The sequence below is a fragment of the Bufo bufo genome, chromosome 4, assembly GCF_905171765.1.
Source record: "Bufo bufo chromosome 4, aBufBuf1.1, whole genome shotgun sequence".
Classification (NCBI taxonomy): Eukaryota; Metazoa; Chordata; class Amphibia; order Anura; family Bufonidae; genus Bufo; species Bufo bufo.
Window position 1 is genome coordinate 163540627 of NC_053392.1, and position 13949 is coordinate 163554575.

At 45.8% G+C, this 13949-nt stretch overlaps 1 protein-coding gene across 5 annotated transcripts in view; it reads right to left on the reverse strand.

Moving 5' to 3' along the window:
* DOCK10 (dedicator of cytokinesis 10) overlaps nt 1-13949 on the reverse strand; it is a 374360-nt gene that overhangs the window by 163408 nt on the left and 197003 nt on the right. For all 5 annotated transcript variants that reach the window (XM_040428071.1, XM_040428073.1, XM_040428072.1 and 2 more), the window contains exons 4-7: nt 11980-12062; nt 9246-9318; nt 8985-9110; nt 8692-8826 (exon numbers count right to left, since the gene is read on the reverse strand). In XM_040428071.1, the coding sequence (XP_040284005.1) occupies nt 8692-8826; nt 8985-9110; nt 9246-9318; nt 11980-12062 (417 nt within the window). The remainder of the gene's footprint in view (nt 1-8691; nt 8827-8984; nt 9111-9245; nt 9319-11979; nt 12063-13949) is intronic.

Here is a 13949-nt window from a genome sequence, read left to right on the forward strand (position 1 = left end):
GTGGAGTACCTCAGGGGTCAGTATTGGGCCCTATTCTCTTCAATATATTTATTAATGATCTTGTAGAAGGCCTGCACAGTAAAATATCAATTTTTGCAGATGACACTAAACTGTGTAAAGCAGGGGCGGACTGAGAAGCCTCAGGGCCCCCGGGCAAAATAAATCAAGGGCCCCCTTACAGGCCCCACCCATGTTCTGCTGCAAGCCCCACCCACGTGTACAGGACCAGGCCCCTCCTGAGTCCTATCCTATACAGGTAAGTATTACGATTCGCGACTAGGGTGGCCACTTGCTTCACCCCAAAAAGGAGGACATTCTAGGCCACACCCTCAACCTGATAAACCACGCCCCTCTGCCAGTAAGTGCCCGGCAAAAGAAAAAGAAATACGTCACTATAGCGCTTTTGCTTTACTGGACTCTGCGGGATGGAAAAGCGCTGTATTATTAACCTAGTTCAGCAGCCCTGAGTCCCCCATTCACAGTAGTTATTAACCCCTTTCACTAGTCCCCTCTTCAGTGAAGAGGGGACTGCTGAAGGGGTTAATAAATACTGTGAACAGGGGACATTTGAAAGGGGTTAATAATTACTGTGAAGGGCCTTCAATAGTTATTAACCCCTTTCAGCAGTCCCCCATTCACAGTATTTATTAACCACTTCAGCAGTCCCCCATTCACAGTATTTATTAACCCCTTCAGCAGTCCCCCCTTCACTGAAGAGGGGACTAGTGAAAGGGGTTAATAATTACTGTGAATGGGGGACTGCTGAAATGAGTTAATAACTACTGTGAAGGGCCTTCAGTAGTTATTAACCCCTTTCAACAGTCCTTCATTCACACTGGTATTTATCAGACTTTTTTATAACTTATTTTTCTCCCCTTTTCACCCCGGCCCTGCCACAGCCCACAGCAACAGCAGCGCCGCCAGCCCAGTCTTTCAATTTCTTTCAGACCAGACACGGCTGAGACGTAAAGCTGCCTAGGCTACCACTTAACCAAAAAAAACACTACCTCAGCAAACTCTGTGCCCACGCTCCTCAGAGTTCCCTTCCTTCTCCTGCGAATCCTGCAGCGCCAATGAGTGCGCGAACAGCGCTGCGGTGTGTGTGTGACGTCAGTGCGGTGCAGAAGGAACACAGCGACGACTGACGTTATGTGCACTACTGCGGCGGGCCCCCATCCCGGCCGGCCCTCGGACCACGTCCGAAGTGCCCGACTGCTCAGTCCGCCCCTGGTGTAAAGTAATTAACACGGAAGCGGACAGTATGCTGCTACAGAGGGATCTGGATAGATTGGAGGCTTGGACAGATAAGTAGCAGATAAGGTTTAACACTGACAAATGTAAGGTTATGCACATAGGAAGGAATAATGCAAGTCACCCGTACATACTAAATGGTAAAACACTGGGTAAGGGCTCATGCACACGACCCTTGTTGTTTTGTGGTCCGTTTTTCACGGATCTGTTGTTCAGTATCTGAGTTTTTTTTCTCTCTGATTTAAGTCCTCTTCCGTTCCATTTTTCCACAAAAGATATCCGTATGATTGCCGTATGCGATCTGTTTTTTTGCGGATCGGAAACGGAAACAGTAACTTATTAATCACCAAACACATGAGCAATATGGGCCGGGCATAGCATTTCTACAGTATGGATCAGCAAAATACGGATGACATACAGATATGTTCCGTGTGCGTTCCGTATTTTTTGCGGACCCATTGACTTGAATGGGGCCTCGGACCGTGATTTGCAGACAATAATAGGACATGCACTACTTTTTTGCGGAACGGAAACGGAATGCACACGGAGTACCTTCCATTGTTTTTGCGGACCTATTGAAGTGAATGGTTCTGCATATGGTCCGCAAAAAAAACCTAACTGAAACGGAAAGAAAATACGTTCGTGTGCATGAGCCCTAACACTGAGATGGAAAAGGAGCTAGGACTTTTAGTGAACAGCAAACTAAGCTGCAGAAACCATTGTCAGCAGTGGCGGATTACAATAGGGACGTTCGGGTCGCCGACCCAAACGCCCACATACTGCGGCGGGGCACGGGAGCGCATAGCTCCCTGTCCCGTTGCCGATCACCGCCATAGGCTTCAGGCGTCATCGCGCGCCTGTGCCGGGACGCAGCACTGTGACGTGTGCACGCCTGTCTCATCCCGCCTTCCTCTGCGAGCAAGCGCCTGGCCCTGGACATAGGTGAGTATTTAGTTTTAATTTTTTTTCATTTTTTCATTTTTTATTTCATGTGCCTACTTTGGGGGACATGTGGGGGGGCTGGACACAGGAGGACATATTAGGGAAGATACATCGAGAACATGGGGGAGGGGAATGTGGGCGCTGTATGGGGCCAAATTATTATGGGAGGGAATACTATGTGGGGACAAATTAATATGTGGGGGCAAATTATTATGGGAGGGACTACTATGTGGGGGCAATTTACTATATGGGGCAGTGTGGGGGCAAATTACTATGTGGGGGCAGTGTGGGGGCAAATTATTATGGGAGGGACAACTATGTGGGGGCAAATTACTATATGGGGCAGTGTGGGGGCAAATTACTATGTGGGGGCAGTGTGGGGGCAAATTATTATGGGAGGGACAACTATGTGGGGGCAAATTATTATGGGAGGGACTACTATGTGGGGGCAAATTACTATATGGGGCAGTGTGGTGGCAAATTACTATGTGGGGGCAGTGTGCGGGCAAATTATTATGGGAGGAACAACTGTGTGGGGGCAGTGTGGGGGAAATTGCTATGTGGGGACAGTGTGGGGTAATTTCTATGTGGGGACAGTGTGGGGAAATTGCTATGTGGGGCCAAATTAATATGTGGGGGCAGTGTGGGGGAAAATTACTATGTGGGGGCAAATTACTATGTGGGGGCAGTGTGGGGGAAATTGCTATGTGGGGACAGTGTGGGGTAATTGATATGTGGGGACAGTGTGGGGTAATTTCTATGTGGGGACAGTGTGGGGTAATTTCTATGTGGGGACAGTGTGGGGAAATTGCTATGTGGGGACAGTGTGGGGAAATTGCTATGTGGGGACAGTGTTGGGAAATTGCTATGTGGGGACAGTGTGGGGAAATTGCTATGTGGGGACAAATTACTATGTGGGGGCAGTGTGGGGGAAACTATTGTGTGGGGGAAATTGCTATGTGGGGACAGTGTGGGGTCATTTCTATGTGGGGACAGTGTGGGGTCATTTCTATGTGGGGACAGCGTGGGGTCATTTCTATGTGGGGACAGTGTGGGGTCATTTCTATGTGGGGACAGTGTGGGGTCATTTTTATGTGGGGACAGTGTGGGGAAATTGCTATGTGGGGACAGTGTGGGGAAATTGCTATGTGGGGACAAATTAATATGTGGGGGCAAATTACTATGTGGGGGCAGTGTGGGGGCAGTGTGGGGAAATTGCTATGTGGGGACAGTGTAGAAACCATTGTCAGCAGTGGCGGATTACAATAGGGACGTTCGGGTCGGCAGCCCAGCATTGCTGGAGGGCCCAACACCGACCCGAACGCCCACATACTGCGGCGGGGCACGGGAGCGCATAGCTCCCTGTCCCGTCGCCGATCACCGCCATAAGCTTCAGGCCTAGTAGGCCTGAGGCCTATGCGGTAGTGAAATCCCGGCGCAGGCGTGCGTGATGACGTCATTGCGCGCCTGTGCCGGGACGCAGCACTGTGACGTGTGCACGCCTGCCTCATCCCGCCTTCCTCTGCGAGCAGGCGCCTGGCCCTGGACAAAGGTGAGTATTTAGTTTTCATTTTTTTTCATTTTTCATTTCTTTATTTCATGTGCCTACTTTGGGGGACATGTGAGGGGGGGACACACAGGAGGACATATTAGGGAAGATACATCGAGAACATGGGGGAGGGCAATGTGGGCGCTGTATGGGGCCAAATTATTATGGGAGAGAATACTATGTGGGGACAAATTAATATGTGGGGGCAAATTATTATGGGAGGGACTACTATGTGGGGGCAAATTACTATATGGGGCAGTGTGGGGGCAAATTACTATGTGGGGGCAGTGTGGGGGCAAATTATTATGGGAGGGACAACTATGTGGGGGCAAATTATTATGGAAGGGACTACTATGTGGGGGCAAATTACTATATGGGGCAGTGTGGCGGCAAATTACTATGTGGGGGCAGTGTGGGGGAAATTGCTATGTGGGGACAGTGTGGGGTAATTGCTATGTGGGGACAGTGTGGGGTAATTTCTATGTGGGGACAGTGTGGGGAAATTGCTATGTGGGGCCAAATTAATGTGTGGGGGCAAATTACTATGTGGGGGCAGTGTGGGGGAAACTATTGTGTGGGGGCAATGTGGGGGAAATTTCTATGTGGGGGCAGTGTGGGGTAATTGCTATGTGGGGACAGTGTGGGGTAATTTCTATGTGGGGACAGTGTGGGGAAATTGCTATGTGGGGACAGTGTGGGGAAATTGCTATGTGGGGACAGTGTGGGGAAATTGCTATGTGGGGACAGTGTGGGGAAATTGCTATGTGGGGACAAATTACTATGTGGGGGCAGTGTGGGGGAAACTTGTGTGGGGGAAACTATGTGGGGGCAGTGTGGGGGCAAATTATTATGGGAGGGACAACTATGTGGGGGCAAATTATTATGGAAGGGACTACTATGTGGGGGCAAATTACTATATGGGGCAGTGTGGCGGCAAATTACTATGTGGGGGCAGTGTGGGGGCAAATTATTATGGGAGGGACAACTATGTGGGGGAAAATTACTATGTGGGGACAGTGTGGGGAAATTGCTATGTGGGGACAGTGTGGGGAAATTGCTATGTGGGGACAAATTAATATGTGGGGGCAAATTACTATGTGGGGGCAAATTACTATGTGGGGGCAGTGTGGGGGAAACTATTGTGTGGGAGCAGTGTGGGGAAATTGCTATGTGAGGCAGTATGGGGAAATTGCTATGTGGGGACAGTGTGGGGAAATTGCTACGTGGGGGCAAATTATTTTGTGGGGCAGTGTGGGGGCAAATTATTATGTGGGGCAGTGTGGGGGCAAATTACTATGTGGGGGCAGTGTGGGGGAAATTACTATGTGGGGGCAGTGTGGTGGAAATTACTATGTGGGGGCAGTGTGGTGGAAATTACTATGTAGGGGCAGTGTGGGGCAAATTACTATGTAGGGGAAATTACTGTGTGGGGGCAAACTACTATATTTACTGTGTGGGGGCAAATTACTATGGGGGGATTACTATATGGGGCAGTGTGGTGGAAATTACTATATGGGGGTGTTGCTATTGGGGAGGCACTGTAGGGGCAATTCTATCATTTTTGGGGACACTATACAGGGATTATTGCCTGGAGCACAATAGAGGGTGGTATTATTACTCGGGGCACTCTAGGGGACATTATAGCTGCTGTGGACACTATATAAACATTTGGGGTAATTTATCAAACTGGTGTAAAGCAGAACTGGCTTAGTTGCCCATAGCAGCCAATCAGATTCCACCTTTCATATTTGACAGCTCTTTTGGAAATCCAGTTCTACTTTACACCAGTTTGATAAATGACTCCAATTATGTCTATTAGGCTCCATTCACACGTCCGCAAAATGTGTCCGCATCCGTTCCGCAATTTTGCGGAACGGGTGCGGACCCATTCATTCTCTATGGGGACAGAATGGTTGCGGACAGCACACAGTGTGCTGTCTGCAGCCGCAATTGCGGAGCGCGGCCCCGATTTTGGGTCCGCAGCTCTGCAAAAAGATAGAGCATGTCCTATTCTTGTCCGCAGCTTGCGGACAAGAATAGGCATTTCAATGGGGGTGACGGGCTAGTGTGTTGCGGACCCGCAATTTGCGGGTCCGCAACACACGACGGACGTGTGAATGTAGCCTTATTTAGGGTCACTATTTTTTCAGCAGTATAGTACCTTGGACATTGGGGAGCACAACGGGCACAGTATAGGGGATGGCAGCAAGATGACACTGTGGGGACACCAGGATGAGGAGGTTGATGGAAAAATTGAGAAATCTAACGTGTCTGTGTTACAAACTGTAGAGACGAGATGTGGCTGAAAGAATTTGCCATGGTGGTGTGGGTCAAATGGAGGAGAAGAGGAAAGAGAAGGTCTACATGACAGGAGATGTCACTGGATGTAAGAGGTATGTGGTGCTGTATTCTCCTCCATGTCTTTTTTTATTATAATTAGTAATAATTGGAATGGGGCAACTACAGTACCCTGAAAGATTATCAAAATTAGGGTTATTCAGTTTAGAAAAAAGACGACTAAGGGGAGATAATAACTATGTATAAATATATCAGGGGTCAGTACAGAGATCTATCCCATCATCTATTTCTCCCCAGGACTGTGACTGACGAGGGGACATCCTCTGCGTCTGGAGGAAAGAAGGTTTGTACACAAACATAGAAAAGGATTCTTTACGGTAAGAGCAGTGAGACTATGGAACTCTCTGCCTGAGGGGGTGGTAATGGCGAGTTCACTAAAAGAGTTCAAGAGGCTCCTGGATGTATTTCTGGAGTGTAATAATATTACAGGCTATAGCTACTAGAGAGGGGTCGTTGATCCAGGGAGTTATTCTGATTGCCTGATTGGAGTCGGGAAGGAATTTTTTCCCCTTAAGTGGGGAAAATTGGCTTCTACCTCATTTTTTTTTTCTTCCTCTGGATCCACTTCCAGGATAACAGGCCGAACTGGATGGACAGATGTCTTTTTTCGGCCTTATAAACTACCGTATTTTTTGACCCATAAGATGCACTCCCCCCCCCAAACTGGGGGAAAAATGCCCCTGCGTCTTATGCGGCAAATACTAATGAGCGCTTCCATTATGGAAGCGCTCATTAGTATCGGAGGACCAGGAAGCGGTGAAGGCTCTGTACTCATCGCTTCCTGGTCCTCGGCTGTCAGCTGTGCAGTGGCTGCGCACAGCGTGAAGGCGCTCTGTGACCTCACGCTCTGCGCGCCAGTTCACAGCACAGCCGACGGAGGAGGAAGAGGATCGCGCTGGAGGAGAGGAGCTTTGGCGTCCAGGAGCAGGAGAGGTAAGTGGTTTATTTATTTTGTGATCTATCCCTGGGGGCTACTGATTACATATATGGCTGGGGGCTGCTGATTACATATATGGCTGGGGGCTGCTGATTACATATATGGCTGGGGGCTGCTGATTACATATATGGCTGGGGGCTGCTGATTACATATATGGCTGGGGGCTGCTGATTATATATATGGCTGGGGGCTGTTGATTATATATATGGCTGGGGGCTGTTGATTATATATATGGCTGGGGGCTTCTGATTACATATATAGCTGGGGGCTGCTGATTACATATATGGTTGGCGGCTGCTGATTACATATATGGCTGGGGGCTGCTGATTACATATATGGCTGGGGGCTGCTGATTACATATATGGCTGGGGGCTGCTGATTACATATATGGCTGGGGGCTTCTGATTATATATATATGGCTGGGGGCTGCTGATTATATACAGTACAGACCAAAAGTTTGGACACACCTTCTCATTCAAAGAGTTTTCTTTATTTTCATGACTATGAAGGCATCAAAACTATGAATTAACACATGTGGAATTATATACATAACAAAGTGTGAAACAACTGAAAATATGTCATATTCTAGGTTCTTCAAAGTAGCCACCTTTTGCTTTGATTACTGCTTTGCACACTCTTTGCATTCTCTTGATGAGCTTCAAGAGGTAGTCCCCTGAAATGGTTTTCACTTAAAAAAAATATCCTGTCCACATGTACAACAACACTGAGTGCTGACCACTTATTTTTGCTGTATCTTTTTTATACTGATGAACTATCCTCTGGATAAGTCATTAATGTCTGTTTGGTGGGGGTCTGACACCGGGGACCCCTGCCGATCAGCTGTTTGAGGAAGCCACAGTCTCTACTCGCAGCTTAGCAAAGCAAAGTGCCATATATTGTATAGTGGCTGTGTTTGGTATTGCAGCTCATCCCCATTCACTTGAATGGGGCTGAGCTGTGCCTTGGCCATCTTACCAATGAACATGATGTCACTTACCTAGGCTAAGCCTTGAGAAGGTCTCCACAGCCAATTGGTACAGGTCCTGGATGTCAGATCCCCACTGATCAAATACTGATTAAACAGGCAGCACATGGTTAAAACTACCCAATGTAGCCAAATTAAATCTTCTGCAAAAAAGAGCAGGCCAAGAGCAGGTATAAAGAGTCAGAAACCCCCTTGAAGTGTGCATGCGTATGGGGGAGTTAGGAGAGACAGCTGATGGCCTAGAGAGCGATTGGCCATCAGCTATCTAAATTGTATGGACAATGGAGGAGTGACTAAGGTGCCTATGGCAGCATGAACTCTCAATATGGCTCCGTATTAGAGCTGCACATGTACACATATCATTACAATATCTATATTATATAATACCTAATATGAGACAATGTCTATTAAGACACCAACTAAACATTCATCTGTGAGATGTAAACACTTTTGCTGGCAGAAACATTACTGCAAAATAGTGTATGATTTATTAATGTGTTATTCAGCAGAAGAAGTGAAGGTCTGTAGAGATGATATCAAACATTAAAAATGCTAATTGGTCAATCTATTTCTAACCAGCAAAATGCCTGAATAACATTTTTTGAAGCTCCTATTTATACATTAGTTATAAAGTTATTCCCAGCCCAGCATGGAAGAACTAACACTAACCTGGATAACGCCTGTGCAAGAGTCTAGGAAGATGCAGCCCTTTGGTTCCTTAGAGATCTTTTCATCTTTGTAAAAATTCATAATGTAAGAGTTATCAGAAAGCTGAGTCAACTGGAAGAAGCGTTTTTTGAAGGACTGAAAGAAATAGAAAAATGTAAGAAATATTTAGATTTCTATTACCGAATCACTTACAAGTGAACAGACACATTCTACGTAATGATATACAACTACCCTCAAACTGAGGGGGCCGTCAACTCCGCTTATACAAAGGCATAGTAATGCCGTCTACTTACCCGTACAGTAATGCTATTGTTCACAGTACTATTAAAATTCCCTTTATACAGCCAGCCAGATTTGAAAACTCCTGACCCTCCTCCTCCACCACCACCTCCTTTAGAAGACGACAGGGACGTTGTATCCTGAATGAGATAACAAAAGCATACATTTTTATGGAAGCCTACAACAAGGCATATTTGCAGCACACTGTTTTATCAGAGGATGATGAGATGATTTCATTATTCAAGCAAATGTCTAGAACAGGACTGAGCGCTTACTTCATCCTTGTCAGCTTCTTCATGGTCAATTTCGAAGGAATGTGAAGGAATCTTTTCATTCTTAGATTCATTTCTGTGCAAAAAGAAAGGAATCCTGAGTTTTATCATGATCATGTTAAGGCTATGTACACCTTTGGAGGCAATTTATTTTAATAATTCTATGTTACTCATTTATGGCTAAAAATAATTTTTTCAATTGGCCTTTATTAAAAATGTTGAACTGTTCTGTCACAAAGGGTCAACTGGTTTTCTACCTGTGTGACTGGTACTTTAACTTTCACTTAGTGCCAGTCATCTAATAAACCTTATCTCTAAATTACAGAGGTCATAAACACTTATTTAAGCCACATTCTTATCAGTAAGAGAAGAACTGAGCTATAATGAGTGTTTATAATGTCAAAGAGCAGAGATAAGGAGCCGTCAGCCCCTGGTCTGACGGAAAAGACAGAAAATCAAAAGGGTGCTACTAGAGCATGTCAGCTCTGTACAGAAAAAAGAAAAGGATGGCATATTTTTAATTAAGACCAGTTAGAAAAATTATTCTTAGCTCAAAATGAGTACAATGCAATAGTAAAAAAGCCCCCAAAGGTGTACATAGCCTATAATTATATAATTATAATATAAAGTAGGTCGCAGTTGGGTTATGCAGCAGGACAATGATCTGAAGCACACTAGTAAGTCCACCTCTGAATGGCTCAAAAAAAAACAAAAATAAGGTTTAGGAGTGGTCAAATTAAAGATCTGATTTGAATCCCATTGATATGCTGTGGCAAGACTATAGACAGGCAGTTCATGCTTGAAAACCCTCCAATTAAAAATTCTGCAAAGAAGAGCAGACCAAAATTTTTCCACAACGATGTCAAAGACTCATCACAAGTTATTGCAACCATTTGATTGCCGTTGATAGTGCTATGAGTGGCACAACCAGTTATTAGGTTTAGGGGGACAATTCCTTTTTTATATCTTCAATAAACAGAATGATCATTTAACATATTGTCTTTACTCATGTCGTCTTTATCTTATATTAAAATTAGTTGGATGATCTGAAAGGTTTACATGAGACAAATTAGCAAAAATAGAAGAAATTGGGAATAGGAGCAAAAATACTTTTTCACAGCACTGTGGTTCCCAGGTAGGGTAGCCGAGTTTCGACTGGAGAGTTAGCTGGTGCTGGAGCTACTGAAGGACATGCACCCTTGCTACATGGTGGATGGGGAGCTAGAAATGCTAGATGCAGGTGCTATACCTAACATGTATGGAGGCCTCTTGACTCTCCTCTGATGGGAGCTGTCGAGAGAGATAAGGATGGGTCAGTTTGGTTTGCCCTATCCTTTTCTTCTGTGGGAGAAAAGTGGTTGCCAGAGGGTTCTGGCAGTGGCTTTTTACCCTCTACTCATTCAGTGCACATGCATGCTTAGCTGAGGTGTATGGAGGGGTGGGAGAGGGAACTCTTTAGAAGTGTCTCAAAAAAAATCTGTGAAAAACACGTACATTTAAACAGGTCACTGGATAAATGTGGTAAAATGCTGCACCAAAGCCTTTACCCATGCTAACTCACTTATGTGACCATCTCTGTGTCTATCAGTCCTGCCTCCAGCCAAGAGATGGTTACGATTAGAATTGAGCGAACCTGCCTTTTGGTAAGTTCGAGTTCGGGATTTAAGTGAATTACGTAATGGATTCCGTAATGGAAATGTGCTAAGCTGCATCATGTGATTTGAAAAAAAAAACTCTCGATAAGATGTTCAGTCTCATGATTTGCACACTTTGATATGCTCTGTCACTGCTACACTGTTCACACATTCTGATTTTGTGGTATATTACGACCCAGAACAAGCCAAGCAGATCATGCAAGTACCTAAAATCATTGGGTTCATTAAGGTACATGTTTATACCAGTTTCTAGTGTAAAAATGTTACACAACCCTCTTTTTGAGCCGTGGCAAGGATGTGCCGGGGGCCGGGCCAGGGCCGAGACTTTGGCCCTGACAAAATTTACCAACATGTATGTCTGAAAACAGGCATAAATGTTGCCGAAAAACTACTCCAGCCAGGGACTGGTCTAATTTTTGCTACGTGCACAAGGACTGCTGAAGGTGAACCTAATTTATGACAAGGCGCACGCATCTTCATTAATTAGGTGTATATTCTGCCAGAAAAGCCAGCGCAAAAGGTGAGTAAAAGACTGTAGTAAAAAAATGGTCTTTCTAAATTTCCAATTTTTAGGTATACTTAATTTTTAAGGGGAAACATGGTTATCAGTCCCAGAACAAAAATAGATGATGCTGACTTTAAAGGGAATTTGTCACCTCTGAAAAGCCCTATGAAGTGCAGTACTAGATGAATAAACTACCTGTCGCTGACGCCAGATCTGTAATCTGTATGTTGATCATCACCCCCCTCCCCACTCCCAATGTGTGGCTGCATACTGGCTGTGGAATGCATTGAAAGGACTCCTGAGCGTGCACACATAATTTAGAGGACTCTACGAAGAGTCCTCTCAATGCATCCCACAGCTGGTTTGCAGCTGGACATACAAATTGCTGATTCTGAGTCAGAGGCAGGTTTTCTGTTCACATATTACTGTAACTAATGGGGATTGCTGGAGGTGACTGGTTTCCTTTAAGGGGTCAGAACCTCTGAGATTATAATGGCAGCACAACATCCCAATACTATACAGTGTGTACCCATTGTTATTCAAGCATAGATTTCTTTTACAGAGAAGGAGCACTTACTGAAGCAGCTGACGGAAGTCTCCCGAGTACTGCTCATACTTGAAATTCACTACATGCCAGTGGGAGTTGTAATATTTGCAGGCCTGGGACAATAAATATCATTAGTCTTAATAACATTTATGGCAGTGAAATAAGCTAAAAGAATATCATTACATATTTCATCGCTGTGATTAGTGCCCTCACAAATCGGCAGCTAGAGGATAATCTTCCTTTCCAGTGAAATAGCATCTTTCCAATAGTATCAAACATGTTGCCTCACTAATCCCTGTGGATTAATGATAGAAATTTTAAGATTACTTTTACGAACGTACACCTGTCATCTAGGCACAGCCAAAACAACTGTATTTTGATCCAGTTTTCAGTCTTTTCTTAAAAAACAAACATGCCTGCCCTTAGTGTTTTGAAATGGTGGCTGAGAAAATGAAACACGGCAAAATGGAGAGCTGCCATTGCCAATAAATGGGTCCTTGTTACAGAAGACAAAGCCTGGGCCAACACACAGACATATTGTAGAATGACGCTAGTGATGGCACCATTGTGTGATGGCTGCAGGCCACAGGAATTCATTAGAAAAGTTTCTTGGTGAAAATGTTTTCACCTGTTAGCAATGGGGTGCAAAAAGTTGCACACAAGATGCACAGTGTCACGGTGCGATTCACTGTGACAGTTATGGCTGTGTAGGCTGGCTGCATGACCTCTCGCATACTGGCTGCAGGCTAACACCTGTGTATGCTGGTTGCTTTGGACTGCGTGCTGGCTGCGGTGTCTTGTGTGAACTGTTGCCCGTGAATGTGTGTACTCCTCGTGTCTGCATCTCTGTGCAGTTCTTATCACTGTTGCCGTGTAGGCTGGCTGCAGGCTCTCTCTTGTACTGGCTGCAGGCTGACACCTGTGTATGCTGGTTGTTTGGGGCTGCATGCTGGCTGCGGTGGTGTGTGAACTGTGGCCTGTGTTTGTGGATTCCCATGTTTCCATCTCTGCGGATCCTGTCACCGGTGCCGTGCAGGCTGGCTGCATGCGCTTTGTGTACTGGCTGTGGGTGTTCCCATGTATACTGGTTCTGCGATGCGTGCTGGTTGTGACCTTGTGTGTGAACAGGGTCTCAGTATGGATGCTTTTCTGTTGTCACTGTGACACGGGTTGTCTGTGTTCTGGTGTACTGGCTGCGGTGGACTCTGTGTATGCTGGTTGCCAGGGGCAGCATGCTGTACTGTAGCCAGTGTGTTCTGTGGTTCTGGTACTCCTGGTTCTGATGGGGTAAATTTCCCCTGGTCTGTTCCTGGGTGTGGCTTATCAGGTGCCCTGTTAAGCAGCTATAACTATCTGCAAGCTGTGGGGCTTTGGGTTAGTCTCTCTTGTGTCTTGCTGTGTGTTGCACTTTGCGGCTCACCCAGGAAGTCAGTCTGTAATGTGCCTTACTCGGTATAGCCCCTTGCTGCTGACCCAGGGGGTTTTGCCATCTGCCCTTGTTTGTGGTGTCGCCTGGTAATGCATTGATGTAAGGCTACTTTCACACCTGCGTTTAGGTCGGATCCGTCTGGTATGTGCCCAGACGGATCCGCACCTATAATGCAAACGTTTAGATCCGTTCAGAACGGATCCGTTTGCATTACCATGAACAAAAAAAAAAAAAAAAATTTTTTTTTTTTTTTTGTTCATGATAATGCAAACGGATCCGTTTTGACTTTACATTGAAAGTCAATGGGAGACGGATCCGTTTGAAAATTGAGCCATACTGTGTCAACTTCAAACGGATGCGTCCCCATTGACTTACATTGTAAGTCTGGACGGATCCGTTTGCCTCCGCACGGCCAGGCGGAGCCCTGAACGCTGCAAGCTGCGTTCAGGTGTCCGCCTGCTGAGCGGAGCAGAGGACAAACGGAGCCAGACTGATGCATTCTGAGCGGATCCGCATCCATTCAGAATGCATTAGGGCTGGATGGATCCGTTCGGGGCCGCTTGTGAGCCCC